The following is a 21,583-nucleotide window of genomic DNA, read 5'->3' as shown; positions in this document are numbered from 1 at the left end:
AAAATGTTGATAAGGTTATAAATAATGATTTTTAATTGAAATAATAATTGTGTCCTTCAAACTTTGCTTTTGTCAAAGAATCCTCCATTTGAAAAAAGTTGGTATTCTAGTTGTCAATTTGTTGAGGTAAACTGAAGAGATTTCACCCCATGCTTCCTGAAGCACCTCCCACAAGTTGGATTGGCTTGATGGGCAATTCTTACGTAGCATACGGTCAAGCTGCTCCCACAACAGCTCAATAGGGTTGAGATCCGGTGACTGTGCTGACCACAGGGTATGGCATGGCGTTGCAAAATGGAGTGATAGCCTTCCTTCTTCATGATCCCTTTTACTCTGTACAAATCTCCCACTTGACCACCACCAAAGCACCCCCAGACCATCACATTGCCTCCACCATGCTTGACAGATGGTGTCAAGCAGACCTCCAGCATCTTTTCATTTTTTTCTGTGTCTCACGAATGTTCTTATTTGTGATCCGAACACCTCAAATTTAGATTTGTCTGTCCATCACACTTTTTTTTTCAATCTTCCTCTGTCCTGTGTTTCTTTTGCCCATCTTAATCTTTTATTTTATTGGCCAGTCTGAGATGTGGCTTTTTCTTTGCAACTCTGCCTAGAAGGCCAGCATCCCAGAGTCGCCTCTTCACTATTGACATTGAGACTGGTGTTTTGCGGGTACTATTTAACGAAGCTGCCAGTTGAGGACTTGTGAGGTGTCTATTTCTCAAACTAGACACTAATGTACTTGTCCTTTTGCTCAGTTGTGCACCGGGGCCTCCCACTTCTCTTTCTATTCTGGTTAGAACCAGTTTGTGCTGTTCTGTGAAGGGAGTAGTAGACAACGTTGTACGAGATCTCTAGTTTCTTGGCAATTTGTCACATGGATAGCCTTCTTTCACAGAACAAGATTAGACTGATGAGATTCAGAAGAAGGTCTTTGTTTCTGGCCATTTTGAGCCTGTAATCGAACCCACAAATGCTGATGCTCCAGATACTCAACTAGTCTAAAGAAAGCTCGAACAACATAATAGCAAAAGGGTTATCTAATGATCAATTAGCCTTTTAAAATGATAAACTTGGATTAGCTAACACAACGTGCCATTGGAACACAGGAGTGATGGTTGCTCGTAATGGGCCTCTGTACACCTATGTAGATATTCCATAATAAATAATCTGTTTCCAGCTACAATAGTCATTTACAACATTAACAATGTCTACACTGTATTTCTGATCAATTTGATGTTATTTTGATGGACACAAAAAAAAAAATATATTATATATATATATATATATATATAATATATATACACTGCTCAAAAAAATAAAGGGAACACTAAAATAACACATCCTAGATCTGAATGAATGAAATATTCTTATTGAATACTTTTTTCATTACATAGTTGAATGTGCTGACAACAAAATCACACAAAAATTATCAATGGAAATCAAATTTATCAACCCATGGAGGTCTGGATTTGGAGTCACACTCAAAATTAAAGTGAAAAACCACACTACAGGCTGATCCAACTTTGATGTAATGTCCTTGAAACAAGTCAAAATGAGGCTCAGTAGTGTGTGTGGCCTCCACGTGCCTGCATGACCTCCCTACAACGCCTGGGCATGCTCCTGATGAGGTGGCGGATGGTCTCCCGAGGGATCTCCTCCCAGACCTGGACTAAAGCATCCGCCAACTCCTGGACAGTCTGTGGTGCAACGTGGTGTTGGTGGATGGAGCGAGACATGATGTCCCAGATGTGCTCATTTGGATTCAGGTCTGGGGAACGGACGGGCCAGTCCATAGCATCAATCCCTTCCTCTTGCAGGAACTGCTGAGACACTCCAGCCACATGAGGTCTAGCATTGTCTTGCATTAGGAGGAACCCAGGGCCAACCGCACCAGCATATGGTCTCACAAGGGGTCTGAGTATCTCATCTCGGTACCTAATGGCAGTCAGGCTAACTCTGGCGAGCACATGGAGGGCTGTGCGCCCCCCCAAAGAAATGCCACCCCACACCATGACTGACCCACCGCCAAACCGGTCATTCTGGAGGATGTTGCAGGCAGCAGAACGTTCTCCACGGCATCTAGAGACTGTCACATCTGTCACGTGCTCAGCGTGAACCTGCTTTCATCTGTGAAGAGCACAGGGCACCAGTGGCGTATTTGCCAATCTTGGTGTTCTCTGGCAAATGCCAAACGTCCTGCACGGTGTTGGGCTGTAAGCACAACCCCCACCTGTGGACGTCGGGCCCTCATACCACCCTCATGGAGTCTGTTTCTGACCATTTGAGCAGACACATGCACATTTGTGGCCTGCTGGAGGTAATTTTGCAGGGCTCTGGCAGTGCTCCTCCTGCTCCTCCTTGCACAAAGGCGGAGGTAGCGGTCCTGCTGCTGGGTTGTTGCCCTCCTACGGCCTCCTCCACATCTCCTGATGTACTGGCCTGTCTCCTGGTAGCGCCTCCATGCTCTGGACACTACGCTGACAGACACAGCAAACCTTCTTGCCACAGCTCACATTGATGTCCCATCCTGGATGAGCTACACTACCTGAGCCACTTGTGTGGGTTGTAGACTTCGTCTCATGCTACCACTAGAGTGAAAGCATCGACAGCATTCAAAAGTGACCAAAACATCAGCCAGGAAGCATAGGAACTGAGAAGTGGTCTGTGGTCACCACCTGCAGAACCACTCCTTTATTGGGGGTGTCTTGCTAATTGCCTATAATTTCCACGACTTTGTTATATACCCTTTGTTGGCAATGACAGAGGTCAAACGTTTTCACAAGTCTTTACAAGGTTTTCACACACTGTTGCTGGTATTTTGGCCCATTCCTCCATGCAGATCTCCTCTAGAGCAGTGATGTTTTGGGGCTGTTGCTGGGCAACACAGACTTTCAACTCCCTCCAAAGATTTTCTATGGGGTTGAGATCTGGAGACTGACTAGGCCACTCCAGGACCTTGAAATGCTTCTTACGAAGCCACTCCTTCGTTGCCCTGGCGGTGTGTTTGGGATCATTGTCATGCTGAAAGACCCAGCCACGTTTCATCTTCAATGCCCTTGCTGATGGAAGGAGGTTTTCACTCAAAATCTCACAATACATGGCCCCATTCATTCTTTCCTTTACATGGATCAGTCGTCCTGGTCCCTTTGCAGAAAAACAGCCCCAAAGCATGATGTTTCCACCCCCATGCTTCACAGTAGGTATGGTGTTCTTTGGATGGAACTCAGCATTCTTTGTCCTCCAAACCCGACGAGTTGAGTTTTTACCAAAAAGTTATATTTTGGTTTCATCTGACCATATGACATTCTCCCAATCTTCTTCTGGATCATTCAAATGCTCTCTAGCAACCTTCAGACGGGCCTGGACATGTACTGGCTTAAGCAGGGGGACATGTCTGGCACTGCAGGATTTGAGTCCCTGTGTTACTGATGGTAGGCTTTGCTACTTTGGTCCCAGCTCTCTGCAGGTCATTCACTAGGTCCCCCCGTGTGGTTCTGGGATTTTTGCTCACTGTTCTTATGATCATTTTGACCCCACAGGGTGAGATCTTGCGTGGAGCCCCAGATCGAGGGAGATTATCAGTGGTCTTGTATGTCTTCCATTTCCTAATAATTGCTCCCACAGTTGATTTCTTCAAACCAAGCTGCTTACCTATTGCAGATTCAGTCTCCCCAGCCTGGTGCAGGTCTACAATTTTGTTTCTGGTGTCCTTTGACAGCTCTTTGGTCTTGGCCATAGTGGAGTTTGGAGTGTGACTGTTTGAGGTTGTGGACAGGTGTCTTTTATACTGATAACAAGTTCAAACAGGTGCCATTAATACAGGTAACGAGTAGAGGACAGAGGCCCCTCTTAAAGAAGAAGTTGCAGGTCTGTGAGAGCCAGAAATCTTGCTTGTTTGTAGGTGACCAAATACTTATTTTCCACCATAATTTGCAGATAAATGCATAAAAAAATCCTACAATGTTTTGTCTGTCATAGTTGAAGTGTACCTATGATGAAAATTACAGGCCTCTCTCATATTTTTAAGTGGGAGAACTTGCACAATTGGTGGCTGACTAAATACTTTTTTGCCCCACTGTGTGTGTGTGTATATATATATATATATATATATATATATATATATATATATATATTTTTTAAACAAGGATATTTCTAAGTGACCCCAAGCTTTTGAACAGTAGTGTAATTGTCAATGTTGTTCAATGTTCCAACCGGGAATATTGCAACAAAAACTGGTTGCAAATAACATCAGTATGACACATTTTGTGACATCATAGTCCAGTTGTTTACTGGGTGTACTGTAACATGACATTTTGTGACATCATAGTCCAGTTGTTTACTGGGTGTACTGTAACATTACATTTTGTGACATCATAGTCCAGTTGTTTACTGGGTGTACTGTAACATGACATTTTGTGACATCATAGTCCAGTTGTTTACTGGGTGTACTGTAACATTACATTTTGTGACATTATAGTCCAGTTGTTTACTGGGTGTACTGTAACATTACATTTTGTGACATTATAGTCCAGTTGTTTACTGGGTGTACTGTAACATGACATTTTGTGACATCATAGTCCAGTTGTTTACTGGGTGTACTGTAACATGACATTTTGTGACATCATAGTCCAGTTGTTTACTGGGTGTACTGTAACATGACATTTTGTGACATCATTGTCCAGTTGTTTACTGGGTGTACTGTAACATGACATTTTGTGACATCATAGTCCAGTTGTTTACTGGGTGTACTGTAACATTACATTTTGTGACATCATAGTCCAGTTGTTTACTGGGTGTACTGTAACATTACATTTTGTGACATCATAGTCCAGTCGTTTACTGGGTGTACTGTAACATTACATTTTGTGACATCATAGTCCAGTCGTTTACTGGGTGTACTGTAACATTACATTTTGTGACATCATAGTCCAGTTGTTTACTGGGTGTACTGTAACATTACATTTTGTGACATCATAGTCCAGTTGTTTACTGGGTGTACTGTAACATTACATTTTGTGACATCATAGTCCAGTTGTTTACTGGGTGTACTGTAACATTACATTTTGTGACATCATAGTCCAGTTGTTTACTGGGTGTACTGTAACATGACATTTTGTGACATCATAGTCCAGTTGTTTACTGGGTGTACTGTAACATGACATTTTGTGACATCATAGTCCAGTTGTTTACTGGGTGTACTGTAACATGACATTTTGTGACATCATAGTCTAGTTGTTTACTGGGTGTACTGTAACATGACATTTTGTGACATCATAGTCCAGTTGTTTACTGGGTGTACTGTAACATTACATTTTGTGTCATCATAGTCCAGTTGTTTACTGGGTGTACTGTAACATTACATTTTGTGACACCATGGTCCAGTTGTTTACTGGGTGTACTGTAACATTACATTTTGTGACATCATAGTCCAGTTGTTTACTGGGTGTACTGTAACATTACATTTTGTGACATCATAGTCCAGTTGTTTACTGGGTGTACTGTAACATGACATTTTGTGACATCATAGTCCAGTTGTTTACTGGGTGTACTGTAACATGACATTTTGTGACATCATAGTCCAGTTGTTTACTGGGTGTACTGTAACATTACATTTTGTGACATCATAGTCCAGTTGTTTACTGGGTGTACTGTAACATTACATTTTGTGACATCATAGTCCAGTTGTTTACTGGGTGTACTGTAACATTACATTTTGTGACATCATAGTCCAGTTGTTTACTGGGTGTACTGTAACATGACATTTTGTGACATCATAGTCCAGTTGTTTACTGGGTGTACTGTAACATGACATTTTGTGACATCATAGTCCAGTTGTTTACTGGGTGTACTGTAACATGACATTTTGTGACATCATAGTCCAGTTGTTTACTGGGTGTACTGTAACATGACATTTTGTGACATCATAGTCCAGTTGTTTACTGGGTGTACTGTAACATGACATTTTGTGACATCATAGTCCAGTTGTTTACTGGGTGTACTGTAACATGACATTTTGTGACATCATAGTCTAGTTGTTTACTGGGTGTACTGTAACATTACATTTTGTGACATCATAGTCCAGTCGTTTACTGGGTGTACTGTAACATTACATTTTGTGACATCATAGTCCAGTTGTTTACTGGGTGTACTGTAACATGACATTTTGTGACATCATAGTCCAGTTGTTTACTGGGTGTACTGTAACATTACATTTTGTGACATCATAGTCCAGTTGTTTACTGGGTGTACTGTAACATTACATTTTGTGACATTATAGTCCAGTTGTTTACTGGGTGTACTGTAACATGACATTTTGTGACATCATAGTCCAGTTGTTTACTGGGTGTACTGTAACATTACATTTTGTGACATCATTGTCCAGTTGTTTACTGGGTGTACTGTAACATGACATTTTGTGACATCATAGTCCAGTTGTTTACTGGGTGTACTGTAACATGACATTTTGTGACATCATAGTCCAGTTGTTTACTGGGTGTACTGTAACATTACATTTTGTGACATCATAGTCCAGTCGTTTACTGGGTGTACTGTAACATGACATTTTGTGACATCATAGTCCAGTCGTTTACTGGGTGTACTGTAACATTACATTTTGTGACATCATAGTCCAGTCGTTTACTGGGTGTACTGTAACATTACATTTTGTGACATCATAGTCCAGTCGTTTACTGGGTGTACTGTAACATTACATTTTGTGACATCATAGTCCAGTTGTTTACTGGGTGTACTGTAACATTACATTTTGTGACATCATAGTCCAGTTGTTTACTGGGTGTACTGTAACATTACATTTTGTGACATCATAGTCCAGTTGTTTACTGGGTGTACTGTAACATGACATTTTGTGACATCATAGTCCAGTTGTTTACTGGGTGTACTGTAACATTACATTTTGTGACATCATAGTCCAGTTGTTTACTGGGTGTACTGTAACATGACATTTTGTGACATCATAGTCCAGTTGTTTACTGGGTGTACTGTAACATTACATTTTGTGACATCATAGTCCAGTTGTTTACTGGGTGTACTGTAACATTACATTTTGTGACATCATAGTCCAGTTGTTTACTGGGTGTACTGTAACATTACATTTTGTGACATCATAGTCCAGTTGTTTACTGGGTGTACTGTAACATTACATTTTGTGACATCATAGTCCAGTTGTTTACTGGGTGTACTGTAACATTACATTTTGTGACATCATAGTCCAGTTGTTTACTGGGTGTACTGTAACATTACATTTTGTGACATCATAGTCCAGTTGTTTACTGGGTGTACTGTAACATTACATTTTGTGACATCATAGTCCAGTTGTTTACTGGGTGTACTGTAACATGACATTTTGTGACATCATAGTCCAGTTGTTTACTGGGTGTACTGTAACATGACATTTTGTGACATCATAGTCCAGTTGTTTACTGGGTGTACTGTAACATGACATTTTGTGACATCATAGTCCAGTTGTTTACTGGGTGTACTGTAACATGACATTTTGTGACATCATAGTCCAGTTGTTTACTGGGTGTACTGTAACATGACATTTTGTGACATCATAGTTCAGTTGTTTACTGGGTGTACTGTAACATGACATTTTGTGACATCATAGTCCAGTTGTTTACTGGGTGTACTGTAACATGACATTTTGTGACATCATAGTCCAGTTGTTTACTGGGTGTACTGTAACATGACATTTTGTGACATCATAGTCCAGTTGTTTACTGGGTGTACTGTAACATGACATTTTGTGACACCATGGTCCAGTTGTTTACTGGGTGTACTGTAACATTACATTTTGTGACATCATAGTCCAGTTGTTTACTGGGTGTACTGTAACATGACATTTTGTGACATCATAGTCCAGTTGTTTACTGGGTGTACTGTAACATTACATTTTGTGACATCATAGTCCAGTTGTTTACTGGGTGTACTGTAACATTACATTTTGTGACATCATAGTCCAGTTGTTTACTGGGTGTACTTTAGCATCCAACAAAAAAACACATCTTAATCAGACACCAGACGTCTTAAAAATACATTTCCTGGTTCGTTATAAATCTTCTTATGACACATTATTTACCAGAAAAAAAGACGTTTTATGACGTTATGCTGCCTGATTTTGCCGGCTCGGCTGATTGCTTGATCAATGTATTGGTGAATTTGACTTGATACATGTCCTCCATCTCTAACCTAGGTGACTCTGATCCCTACTCATGACACGGAGGTGACACGGGACTGGTACCAGCAGACGCACGAGAAACAGCAGGACCTGAACATCATGGTCTTGGCCAGTAGCAGCACAGTGGTCATGCAGGATGAGTCCTTCCCTGCCTGCAAGATTGAGTTCTAAGTTCTGCACCCGTTGCTATTTTACCTTCCTCTTCCTCCTCTTCCTCATCCGTGCTACTCTTTATCCTCCCATATGTAAGACTCCATTGCATTTGCTGTCGTATTCGGCATGTGCACTAGCTTCCAACTGGTCAGTGTTATCTGATAACAGCTACGGTATGTCAGGCAGAAGCATAGCTAAAGTACAGGGTACACGGTAGCTGTACAAAGGTGTGATGTATATTTCTTTCAATTATGCTTTCCATTTAAACAACATACTTGCATGATTAAAAACACCTCTTTATTAGATTCGATCTTAAACAATATTGTTTTGTTTTCCTTCACATATAACCTCTCCAACGTGTACATATTGTGATCACGCACATCATCTGTGATGAGGATCATTCTCCAAACTTATTTCAGCTTTCAAATCACTGTACTGCACCTCAAATCCACATCTAAATGGACAACACTTTCCAGTTTTGTCTGGCGTTTTTGGGGCATCTAGTGCCTAATGCTCCATTAAGATTGTCCACAGTGATGTCTCATTCAACATGTGAAACTTCAACACTCTTACTTATTGTCTTAAACTCAACAGAGAAATACAAAATGAAAATAAAATGTATAAATTGCTTATCCAAAGGGCCAAAGTAAGTGCCAAAACAGTCTTAAGGTAAGACAGTGGCTGTGTCCCAAATCTGGCTTGCCTACTACTTCCCTAAACAGTATACTGCATACTAATTTAACTACATACTACAATGTACTTAGTTAAAAAAAATGTATGCAGCAAGCAACAAATATGAACATAATGCGAAGGCATCAAATGTGTTGTTGCACTTGTCCCCCGTCATTTGGTCATCTGATTATCAGCTGGTGTCGAACCAGCGCGGGTGTGAAGAAAACCCCGATTCACTTCCTCAATAGTGTGTAGTAAATTCTACCAGACGAACAGCCTAAATAAGTATGACATCTAGGCAGGTAAGTCTCCTAAATCAGACTACGCACAACGTTGTATAATGGTAGTAGCTTCGTAAGTCTCCTAAATCAGACTACGCACAATGTTGTATAATGGTAGTAGCTTCGTAAGTCTCCTAAATCAGACTACGCACAATGTTGTATAATGGTAGTAGCTTCGTAAGTCTCCTAAATCAGACTACGCACAATGTTGTATAATGGTAGTAGCTTCGTAAGTCTCCTAAATCAGACTACGCACAATGTTGTATAATGGTAGTAGCTTCGTAAGTCTCCTAAATCAGACTACGCACAACGTTGTATAATGGTAGTAGCTTCGTAAGTCTCCTAAATCAGACTACGCACAACGTTGTATAATGGTAGTAGCTTCGTAAGTCTCCTAAATTGAGGCTTTGTTTTCGATATATAAGACAATAGTCCTGTTGGGAGATATTACGTAAGATGCAGCTCTAGATGCTGTACCATTTGACTTTCTCAGTACTCTTAACTACGTCAACTGGTGTTACAGAGGACTATTACCACATCGCTTGTCGTGAAGCTTTAGGAGGGGCCTGAAAGTGCTACTTTCAGTTTAAATAACTAGCTAGCTTTTATGAATTATTTTTCCTCAGTAGCTGAAAGCATGATTCTTGCATTTAGCTCAGACTGCTCCCTCGAGGAAGTAGAGTTTTTTTTTTTTTGACCGTGTGTCTAGTCCTTGCAGTCTCCAAGTAGGGAGTAGCCTAAAAACATGTTCCAATACTTTACCGTTTGGCTGTGTGTTTGCTAAAATGAACATTACACTGTAGGCACCGGGCAAAAAGATGGTTCTCTTGTATTTGCTATATTTGTGCTGGATATAATGGTTCTTTATCAATATATGAAGCAGTGGAGGCTGCTGAGGGGAGGGACGGCTCATAATAATGGTCAGAACAGAGTGAATGGAATGGCATCCAACACCTGGAAACAATGGAAACCATGGAAACCATGGAAACAATGTGTTTGATGTATTCCATAACATTCCACTGACTCCGCTCCAGTCGTTACCACGAGCCCGTCGTCCTGTGATCTGAAGCCATTATCATGGTCTTTGTTGGTATGTTGATATGTTGATACATGGAGAGATTGTGTTATAACACATTAGAGGAGGATGTTTAAATGAATGCAGCTGACTGGTTGAGACAGAGGCAACCGAGATGAATGTATTACTTTTTATGTTTTCTCCCGTTTTCAGTTCAATTATACTGTCTGTATGAAACTATTTAATGAATTGATGGAAACTGCATCGATTTTCCATGGCGAATTTAGCCATTAGAGTCTACTCCGTCCCACTAAGACAGGATTGTGTGGAGGTTGTGTGAGTGTTCTTGTGGGGGAGGGGAACATGACTGCGGTGGTAGACAATCGCTCATGTGCCTTCTGGTTTGGGGTATATCGATCAAGTGAGAAGGGTTACTTTTATAGTAGGCATTGTGGAGAGGGGGATCTGGATCCAGGGATAACACAAGGAACTGTGGAGAGGAACCTGGATCCAGGGATAACACAAGGAACTGTGGAGAGGGGGACCTGGATCCAGGGATAACACAAGGAACTGTGGAGAGGAACCTGGATCCAGGGATAACACAAGGAACTGTGGAGAGGGAGACCTGGATCCAGGGATAACACAAGGAACTGTGGAGAGGAACCTGGATCCAGGGATAACACAACTGGAACTGGATGGGAGGGGGGAACCTGGATCCAGGGATAACACAAGGAACTGTGGAGAGAACCTGGATCCAGGGATAACCTGTGGAGAGGGGAACCTGGATCCAGGGATAACACAAGGAACTGTGGAGAGGGGGACCTGGATCCAGGGATAACACAAGGAACTGTGGAGAGGGGGACCTGGATCCAGGGATAACACAAGGAACTGTAGAGAGGGGAACCTGGATCCAGGGATAACACAAGGAACTGTAGAGAGGAACCTGGATCCAGGGATAACACAAGGAACTGTGGAGAGGGGGACCTGGATCCAGGGATAACACAAGGAACTGTAGAGAGGAACCTGGATCCAGGGATAACACAAGGAACTGTGGAGAGGGGAACCTGGATCCAGGGATAACACAAGGAACTGTGGAGAGGAACCTGGATCCAGGGATAACACAAGGAACTGTGGAGAGGGGGACCTGGATCCAGGGATAACACAAGGAACTGTGGAGAGGGGAACCTGGATCCAGGGATAACACAAGGAACTGTGGAGAGGAACCTGGATCCAGGGATAACACAAGGAACTGTAGAGAGGAGGACCTGGATCCAGGGATAACACAAGGAACTGAACCTGGATCCAGGGATAACACAAGGAACTGGGGGAACCTGGATCCTGGGATCCAGGGATAACCTGGACAAGGAACTGTAGAGGGAACCTGGATCCAGGGATAACACAAGGAACTGTGGAGAGGAACCTGGATCCAGGGATAACACAAGGAACTGTAGAGAGGAACCTGGATCCAGGGATAACACAAGGAACTGTGGAGAGGGAACCTGGATCCAGGGATAACACAAGGAACTGTGGAGGGAACTGTAGATGGATCCAGGGATAACACAAGGAACTGTAGAGAGGAACCTGGATCAGGGATAACACAAGGAACTGTAGAGAGGAACCTGGATCCAGGGATAACACAAGGAACTGTAGAGAGGAACCTGGATCCAGGGATAACACAAGGAACTGAAGAGAGGGGGACCTGGATCCAGGATAACACAAGGAACTGTGAACCTGGATCCAGGGATAACACAAGGAACTGTAGAGAGGAACCTGGATCCAGGGATAACACAAGGAACTGTAGAGAGGAACCTGGATCCAGGGATAACACAAGGAACTGTGGAGAGGAACCTGGATCCAGGGATAACACAAGGAACTGTGGAGAGGAACCTGGATCCAGGGATAACACAAGGAACTGTAGAGAGAGGAACCTGGATCCAGGGATAACACAAGGAACTGTAGAGAGGGGAACACTTTATAATATCAAACAAATCCATAGTTGTTGTCCAGGAATAGTGCATCTAGTCTGATCCATGTGGATGGATGCTGTATCCTGTATACACACAGTTGGTAGGCGAAAAGGTCATTAGCCAGCTTAGCCAGCACATTTAGCCAGCACATTTTAGATTCAGTTTCTTATCGGTTTATTGCTGGTTAGCATTTGTCCCCTATCTTAAAGTGCCGCCCAGAAAATGCATCAGACAATAACGTGGTCAAAGGGGAGAAGAGGAGCTTAGGAGTGGGGCTGTGGTTCTAGTGAGAGAAGCACACATGTTCTTTACATTTTCATTCAGCGTTCTTTACCATAACGTGGACCATGGTAGCCTTTGATTTTAGAATAGGTGGCTAGAGCAAACGCTCCATACTGTATGTGAAGACGTTCCAACAATAACGCAAGGTAGATATTTCTAATAAAAATTTAAAAAAATAATAATTTTCAACCCTAAGATCATATTTATGAAACGAACATGAATGTGATGTTGTCGATTGTAGTGGATAGAGATGTGGCACGTGTACCACAGGTCTTACGAGTAGGATGACGTTTTGTGTTGTAGTACGTGCTTGAGTGACACACACACAGAGAGACGGGGACAACATAGTGTGTCTTAAAGGTGTTTGTGGTGGGTAACCAGAGGTGGAGATACTTACTTTGTCGCACTGCTCATCTGAACTCATTACAAAACGTGATTCAGATTTGCATTAAATTCCATAGAGATTATAGAGTCACTTTTTTGATTGTTTTGCGTTTTATTGTACTTTTCTGGTAGTTATTTTGTAGTTTTATTAGTTACATTTAATTCATGAATAAATGATCAGTATTAGATTTTTTATTTTATTGATTTAAATTGTTTTTCAATATTTCAGTTACATGTAGAACTAACAATTATGATTGTCTCTTTTGTTTACATTTCTTAGATTGTATTTTTGAAAAGACTGGCTAAAAATGTATTTTATAATAAGCGTCTGATTTTCAGCATTATTATTTGCTTAGTGATTCTTAAATGTAATTTGTTTCTGTTTAGAGCTGCTGTGTTGTGTGTTTGGGGCTCCTGGCTTGAGGCCAGAGAGAGTGGACCGGGTGGGGCAGACAGAGGTTGCTGGAGAGTCTGTCTATGATATCCTTTACATCAAACTGCAAGAGGAACATTCTCTCCCTCTATTGGATCCAGAAGCTAATGGAGTCTCCTCTTCGGCTAAACCCATAAAGACACAGTCTGTAGCCATCTTGCACTAGCCTGAGAACAGTGCCATCTTTGTCCTGTTTTTTTTCTTCTGAACTTACTCAAATGTACGCTGCTATAATAGGCTGCAGGACAGCTTCCCCCAGGTCTGTTCCTAGCCCGGCCCACTCTCTGACTAGCAACGCGGCAGAGCCAGCCGGACTCACGGCTCCGGCTGAATGGTTTCTTTCAGTATTATTGAGATACTCAATTTTGTTCGCTTTAGAGTCAGTATGCTTTGTCATGTTGATTAATAGGAAGGTCAGAATAGCTGCTACGCTGAGTGAGAGCATCTCTATCCCCCGGAGGATAGAGATGGAGGATGTTTATCAAATAGCTGTGTATGAGCAACTACATAGAGGGGCCACACTGAGCCTACGACAGGTTGTCAGTGATGGTATAAATACATGGCTTTGGATATATTACAATGTCGTCACGAACTACTGTTTCTAAACGGATCATATCAATCTAAGTCTCTCTACCCCTTTTTGGCACTCTATGGCAGGTACACATCTAGTACAGGGAAGGTCCGGGGGAAATCTGAACCAGGCTCAAGGTTGGCTGTTTAACATATACTGTCTATGACATGGGTTTTCTGAATGGGCTGTATTGTCCTCAAGTCTGACTTAAGTCTGAGTTTTGTTTTAAGTTGTGGTGGAGCATCTTGGTGGTTCGATTCCAAATACCCAGCCTTAGGATCAAGCACTCTGGGGCCTTCGCAGATGGCTATGAAATACTAAATAAAAAATAATATACAAAATATGACTTTGCAGAATGCACTAAACCTGAAATAATACTATTGATACAGTTGGTACTGTACTGAATGCTGCTGGACAAAAAAAAACAAACAGAACAGAATTTTACACAAATATCTAAGATATATATCAGTGGAGGAAAGCCTAAGGAAGAGAGACTACTGTATTCAGATTTAATTTCTAGAACAATGATTGTAACTCAAAACAGATAGTATAGTTTATTCATATTGCAGTGGCTGTTGTTTCATTTGCGGTTCTGTCCCAAGAGGAGAAAACTGTCATTTATGACAACACAAAGACTCGGTGTCCCATACAAACAGAAACATACTTACAATAACACAGAAACTAACTGCAGCTCAAACTTTCCTGAATATGACTTGAAAACACATTGGAGACAGAAGAAAATAACGAATGAGTCAAATGAAAGATACATGTACATGTATGTACTGTACACAACTATGTATATACACCTTAAAACAAAATCTAAATAGATATGTTATGAAACGTATGATCCTACTTGTTATTTTAGCAGATTTTAATCAAAACTTCCCAAGCCTTGAACAAAGAAACATAGCCAACGCTAACTAGGTAGCTACAGATGAAAAATAAACGTCTTTCAGTTTCATTTCCATTCTCCCAACTTTCTCATCATAAAAATATTTTTTAACTCTTTTGAACATATATCATTGTCCCATCTTATCTCTCTGCATGTGAACTATTTGGTTATAATCCTGAATGTAATTGTTTATTAACATGAAAATGAAAACAGGAAATGCTCTTTTAAAATGGTATATTTGAAACAGCTGATTGTTTTAACTGGTACTGGGATGGCATATATTATTACCGTGCTGTGCTTGACTGTTTTAACCTAAGATGTTGTTATAATAAAAAATGTTGTAGTTCTTCGGTCTTTGTCGCTGTATTAATCTTAGTTCTGTTACTATCTTCAGTGCAATTGTAGAAAATTGTCTCTCTCTCTCTCTCTCTCGCTCGCTCTTTAAATCTAAAATGCAAAACTACAACTAGGCCTACCGCAGATTAATTGTAAAAGGGAAACAGCCTGGTGATCACCAATAAAAATGCATTTATTGAAATCAGACCACGAGCCTCTTGTTGTTTTGGGATCTTTCTCTTTCATGTGAGTCAGTTTTGTGTTGTGACTCCTATGTAAACGAAGGGGGAGGGGCATATGCAGACTAAAAGGAACACATTGTGAAAGACTTATTAGCCCAAAAATGTAGCCAAATGTAGAAATTAGTGAAATAACTATGAAAACATTGTACTCTGAGGCTGTCCTAATATGGACACCATACATTATATGGACACCAAACAATGAATGAATTCCTTCACAAATCCATTCAGGTTGAAATGTTTGAGGAAGGGATAGTATAGAGAGAATTGATGATAGTGTAGGATATTATAGATTAGGATAGTATAGAGAGTATTGATAGGGTATTATAGAGTATTGGTAGGATAGTATAGGATATTATAGATTAGGATAGTATTGTAATGGGTCCTATGTGTAGCTCGTGTAGAGAGTCAGGCACAGGACAGCAGATATGAGTAATCAATGTACTTTTACTCAAAATGTCAAATATACAAAGTAACAAATACACGCACACCATGACAGACCGAAAATACAATAAACAATCACTCACAAAAAACCATGGGGGAACAGAGGGTGAAATAATGAACAAGTAATTGTGGGTTTGAAATCAGGTCTGTAAAACAAAGACAAAACAAATGGAAAATGAAAAGTGGATCGACGGTGGCTAGATGGCCGGTGACATCAACCGCCGAACGCCGCCCGAACAAGGAGAGGTATCGACTTTGGTAGAAGTCGTGACAAGTATAGAGTATTGGTAGGGTAATATAGAGTATTAGTAGGATCATATAGAGTATTGTTAGGGTAACATAGGTTATTATAGATTAGGATAGTATAGAGTATTGGTAGGATAATATAGAGTATTGGTAGGATAGTTTAGGATAATATAGATTACGATAGTATAGAGAGTACTGGTAAGCTAATATAGAGTATTGATAGGATAGTAAAGGATATTGTAGAATTGGATAGTATAGAGAATATTGGTAGGATAGTATAGGATATTATAGATTAGGATAGTATAGATATTTGGTAGGGTAATATAGAATATTGGTAGGGTAATATAGAGCATTGGTAGGATTATATAGGATGTTATAGATTAGGATAGTATATAGAATATTGGTAGGATAGTACAAGATATTATAAACCTTTTTCAAGACCCTGTCTTTCAAAGATAATTCGTAAAAATCCAAATAACTTCACACATCTTCATTGTGGGTTTTAACACGGTTTCCCATGTTTGTTCAATGAATCATCAACAATTAAAGAACATGCACCTGTGGAACGGTCGTTAAGACACTAACACCTTCAGACGGTAGGCAATTAAGGTCAAAGTTATGGACACTAAAGAGGCCTTTCTACTGACTCTGAGAAAGACCAAAAGAAAGATGCCCAGGATCCCTACTCATCTGCGTGAACGTGCCTTAGGCATGCTGCAAGGAGGCATGAAGACTGCAGATGTGGCCAGGGCAATAAATTGCAATGTCCGTACTGTGAGACGCCTAAGACAGCGCCATATGGAGACAGGACGGACAGCTGATCGTCCTCACAGTGGTAGACCATGTGTAACAACACCTGCACAGGATCGGTACATCCGGACATCACACCTGTGGGGCAGGTACAGGATGGCAACAACAACTGTCCGAGTTACACCAGGAACGCACACCAGGAACGCACAAACCCTCCATCAGTGCTCAGACTGTCCGCAATAGGTTGAGAGAGCCTGGACTGAGGGCTTATAGGCCTGTTGTAAGGTCCTGTTGTAAGGTCTGTTGCAGGTCCTCACCATACATGACCGTAAACAACGTCACCTATGGGCACAAACCCACCGTCGCTGGACCAGACAGGACTGGCAAAAAAGTGCTCTTTACTGACGAGTCACGGTTTTGTCTCACCAGGGATGATGGTTGGATTCGCGTTTATCGTCGAAGGAATGAGCGTTACACCGAGGCCTGTACTCTGGAGTGGCATTGATTTGGAAGTGGAGGTTCCATCATGGTCTGGGGCGGTGTGTCACAGCATCATCGGACTGAGGTTGTTGTCATTGCAGGCAATCTCAACGCTGTGCGTTACATGGAAGACATCCTCCTCCCTCATGTGGTACCCTTCCTGCAGACTCATCCTGACATGACCCTCCAGCATGACAATGCCACCAGCCATACTGCTCGTTCTGTGCGTGATTTCCTGCAAGACAGGAATGTCAGCGTTCTGCCATGGCCAGCGAAGAGCCCGAATCTCAATCCCATTGAGGTCATCTATAAGTCTTTGCTAGGTAAAGCCCCGCCTTATCTCAGCTCACTGGTCACCATAGCAGCACCCACCCGTAGCACGCGCTCCAGCAGGTATATTTCACTGGTCATCCCCAAAGCCAACTCCTCCTTAGGCCGCCTTTCCTTCCAGTTCTCTGCTGCCAATTACTGAAACGAATTGCAAAAATCGCTGAAGCTGGAGACTCATCTCCCTCATTAACTTTAAGCATCAGCTGTCAGAGCAGCTCATAGATCATAGATCACCCTGTACATAACCCATCTGTAAATAGCCCAAACAACTACCTTAGCCTCATATTGTTATTTTTTTGCTCCTTTGCACCCCAATATCTCTACTTGCATTTTCATATTCTGCACATCTATCACTCCAGTGTGTCATTGCTAAAATGTAATTATTTCACCACTAAGGCCTATTTTTTTGCCTCACCTCCCTGATATTACCACATTAGCACACACTGTATATATACTTTTCTATTGTGTTATTGACTGTACATGTGTTTATTCCATGTGTAACTCTGTGTTGTTGTATGTGTCGCACTGCTTTGCCTTATCTTGGCCAGGTCACAGTTGTAAATGAGAACTTGTTCTCAACTGGCCTACCTGGTTGAATAAAGGTGAAATAAAGAAATTAATATAACAATATTGAACAACTGAGACATAAACTGTACAAGTTCCACAGACATGTGACTAACAGAAATTGAATAATGTGTCCCTGAACAAAGGGGGGGTGGGGTCAAATCAAAAGTAACAATCAGTATATGGTGTGGCCACCAGCTGCATTAGGTACTGCAGTGCATCTCCTCCTCATGGAAGGCACCAGATTTGCCAGTTCTTGCTGTGAGATGTTACCCCACTCTTCCACCAAGAAACCTACAAGTTTTTTTTTTATACAAATATTTACACATGTTAAGCTTACTGAAAATAAACGCAGTTGACAGTGAGAGGACATTTCTTTTTTTGCTGAGTTTAGATTAGAATAGTATAGAGAATTGGTAGGGTAATATAGAGTATTGGCCGGGTAGTATAGGATAGTATAGAGAGTATTGGTAGGGTAGTATAGGATAGTATAGAGAGTATTGGTAGGGTAATATAGAGTATTGGTAGGGTAATATAGAGTATTGGTAGGGTAATATAGAGTAGTGGTAGTGTAGAATAGAGTATTGCCAGGGTAGTATAGGATAGTATTGGTAGGGTAGTATAGAGAATATTGGTAGGGTAGTATAGGGTAGTATGGAGAGTATTGGCAGGGTAGTATAAAGTATTGGTAGGGTAGTATAGAGTATTGACAGGGTAGTATAGGATAGTATTGGTAGGGTAGTATAGAGTATTGGTAGGATAGCATAGGATAGTATAGGATAGTATAGAGAGTATTGGTAGGATAGTATATGATATTATAGAATCTGATAATTTAGAGTAATATAGGGTAATATAGGGTAATATAGAGTACTGGTAGGGTAGTATAGAGTATTTATAGGGTAGTTTAGAATAGTATAGAATGTATTGGTAGGGTGGTATAGAGTATTGGTAGGGTAGTATATATTGGTAGGGTAAAATAGAGTATTGGTCGGGTAGTATAGAGTATTGATACGGTATTATAGTATGACTACCCTGACATAGAATATGTGGACAACTACAAATACCTAGGTGTCTGGCTAGACTGTAAACTCTACTTCCAGACTCATATTAAGCATCTCCAATCCAAAATTAAATCTAGAATTGGCTTCCTATTTCGCAACAAAGCCTCCTCCACTCACACCGCCAAACATACCCTCGTAAAACTGACTATCCTACCGATGCGCGACTTCAGCGATGTCATTTACAAAATAGCTTCCAATACTCTACTCAGCTAACTGGATGCAGTCTATCACAGTGCCATCTGTTTTGTCACCAAAGCCCCATACACCACCCACCACTGCGACCTGTATGCTCTAGTCGGCTGACCCTCGCTACATATTCGTCACCAGACCCACTGACTCCAGGTCATCTATAAGTCTATGCTAGGTAAAGCTCCGCCTTATCTCAGCTCACTGGTCGCGATAACAACACCCACCCGTAGCACGCGCTCCAGCAGGTATATCTCACTGGTCGTCCCCAAAGCCAACACCTCATTTGGCCGCCTTTCCTTCCAGCTCTCTGCTGCCAATGACTGGAATGAATTGTAAAAATCGCTGAAGCTGGAGACTTTTATTTTCCTCACCAACTTTAAACATCAGCTATCTGAGCAGCTAACCGATTGCTGCAGCTGTACATAGCCCATCTGTAAATAGCCCACCAATCTACCTACCTCATCCCCATAGTTTTTATTTACTTTTCTGTTCTTTTGCTCACCAGTATTTCTACTTGCACATCATCATCTGCACATCTGTTAATTTGCTAAATTGTAATTACTTCGCTACTACAGCCTATTTATTGCCTTACCTCCTCACTCCATTTGCACACACTGTTTATAGACTTTCTTTTCTATTGTGTTATTGACTGTACTCTTGTTTATTCCATGTGTAACTCTGTGTTGTTGTTTGTGTCGCACTGCTTTGCTTTATCTTGGCCAGGTCGCAGTTGTAAATGAGAACTTGTTCTCAACTAGCTTACCTGGTTAAATAAAGGTTAAATAAAAAATAAATTAACAGTATATAGAGTATTGATAGGGTAGTATAGAGTATTGGTAGGGTAGTATAGAGTATTGGTAGGGTAGTATAGAGTATTGGTAGGGTAGTATAGAGTATTGATATGGCAGTATAGAGTATTGATAGGGTAGTATAGAGTATTGATATGGTAGTATAGAGTATTGGTAGGGTAGTATAGAGTATTGGTAGGGTAGTATAGAGTATTGGTAGGGTAGTATAGAGTATTGGTAGGGTACATTTACATTTAGAGTATTGGTAGCAGACGCTATATCCAGAGGGTAGTATAGAATTGGTAGGGTATATAGAGTATTACATCCAGTGGAATAGCCACTATTGGTAGTGCATCTAGAATATTTTAGGGGGGAGAGAAGGATTAGTTTATCCTATTGGTAGGGTATTATAGAGTATTGGTAGGGTAGTATAGAGGGAAAGGAAACGGGGCATGTCAGAGGGAGCGTTCCTTTCATGTACAGTCCAGGGTTTATTTACAGTGCATTTGGAAAGTAGTCAGACCCCTAGACTTTTTTCACATTTTGTTACGTTACAGCGTAATTAAAAAAATAATTAAATACTTTTTTCCCCCTCATCAATCTACACACAATACCCCATAATGACATCACAATACCCCATAATGACATCACAATACCCCGTAATGACATCCCAATACCCCATAATGACAAAGCTAAATATGTTTTTAGAAATGTTTGCAAAATGATTACAAATAAAAAATGGAAATACCTTATTTGCATAAATATTCAGATCCTTCGCTATGAGACACGAAATTGAGCGCAGGTGCATCCTGTATCCATTGATCATCCTTGAGATATTTATACAATTTGTGGTCACCTGTGGTCAATTCAATTGATTGGACATGATTTGGAAAGGCACACACCTGTCTATGTAAGGTCCCACAGTTGACAGTTCATGTCAGAGCAAAAACCAAGTCATGAGGTCGAAGAAATTGTCTGTAGAGCTCCGAGACAGGATTGTGTCGAGGCACAGATTTGGGGAAAGGTACCAAAAAATGTCTGCAGCATTGAATGTCCCCAAGAACACAGTGGCCTCCCATCATTCTTAAACGGAAGAAGTTTGGAACCACCAAGACTCTTCCTAGAGCTGGCCGCCCGGCCAAACTGAGCAATCGGGGGAGAAGGGCCTTGGTCAAGGAGGTGACCAAGGAGGTGACCCCTCTAGCTTGTACTTGCAAAAATGCTTCTTTGAAATTCTGGCTGCCTTGTTATCCCATAAAAATGGAGTTACTATTGAATCCAGTTTCTTAAAATAGCTTTGTGG

The 21,583-nt window shown here is 41.2% G+C and overlaps 2 protein-coding genes across 57 annotated transcripts in view; one reads left to right on the top strand and one right to left on the bottom strand.

The window, feature by feature from the left end:
• The window catches only part of LOC118373909 (microtubule-associated protein 1B-like), a 97,517-nt gene extending 88,858 nt beyond the window's left edge, over positions 1-8,659 (top strand). For all 7 annotated transcript variants that reach the window (XM_052480805.1, XM_052480806.1, XM_052480803.1 and 4 more), the window contains one exon: positions 8,219-8,659. In XM_052480805.1, the coding sequence (XP_052336765.1) occupies positions 8,219-8,374 (156 nt within the window). In that variant the 3' untranslated portion in view covers positions 8,375-8,659. The remainder of the gene's footprint in view (positions 1-8,218) is intronic.
• On the bottom strand, positions 8,488-15,413 carry LOC127912091 (saposin-like protein 11). 50 transcript variants are annotated; one of them, XM_052480812.1, is made up of 8 exons: positions 12,056-15,411; positions 11,944-11,982; positions 11,706-11,783; positions 11,510-11,548; positions 11,389-11,468; positions 11,090-11,228; positions 11,035-11,059; positions 8,488-10,988 (listed from the first exon to the last, which is right to left on the bottom strand). In XM_052480812.1, exons 1-8 carry the CDS (start codon positions 12,340-12,342, stop codon positions 10,635-10,637), a joined length of 1,041 nt encoding a protein of 346 aa, XP_052336772.1. In that variant the 5' UTR covers positions 12,343-15,411; the 3' UTR covers positions 8,488-10,634. The 50 variants fall into 50 exon arrangements, 30 of the variants coding, with proteins under 30 accessions (XP_052336772.1, XP_052336769.1, XP_052336793.1 ...); XM_052480809.1 differs by lacking the exon at positions 11,035-11,059 and adding an exon at positions 11,309-11,347 and having other exon boundaries at positions 11,106-11,267; positions 11,389-11,548; XM_052480833.1 differs by lacking the exon at positions 11,035-11,059 and adding an exon at positions 11,229-11,267 and having other exon boundaries at positions 8,488-10,908; positions 11,106-11,146; positions 11,389-11,548.
• Between the last annotated feature and the right edge of the window lie 6,170 nt (positions 15,414-21,583).

The sequence above is a fragment of the Oncorhynchus keta genome, chromosome 26 (assembly GCF_023373465.1).
Source record: "Oncorhynchus keta strain PuntledgeMale-10-30-2019 chromosome 26, Oket_V2, whole genome shotgun sequence".
In the NCBI taxonomy this organism is placed as follows: Eukaryota; Metazoa; Chordata; class Actinopteri; order Salmoniformes; family Salmonidae; genus Oncorhynchus; species Oncorhynchus keta.
Note: the sequence above shows the minus strand (reverse complement) of the source record. Positions and strands in the feature narration are given on the sequence as shown.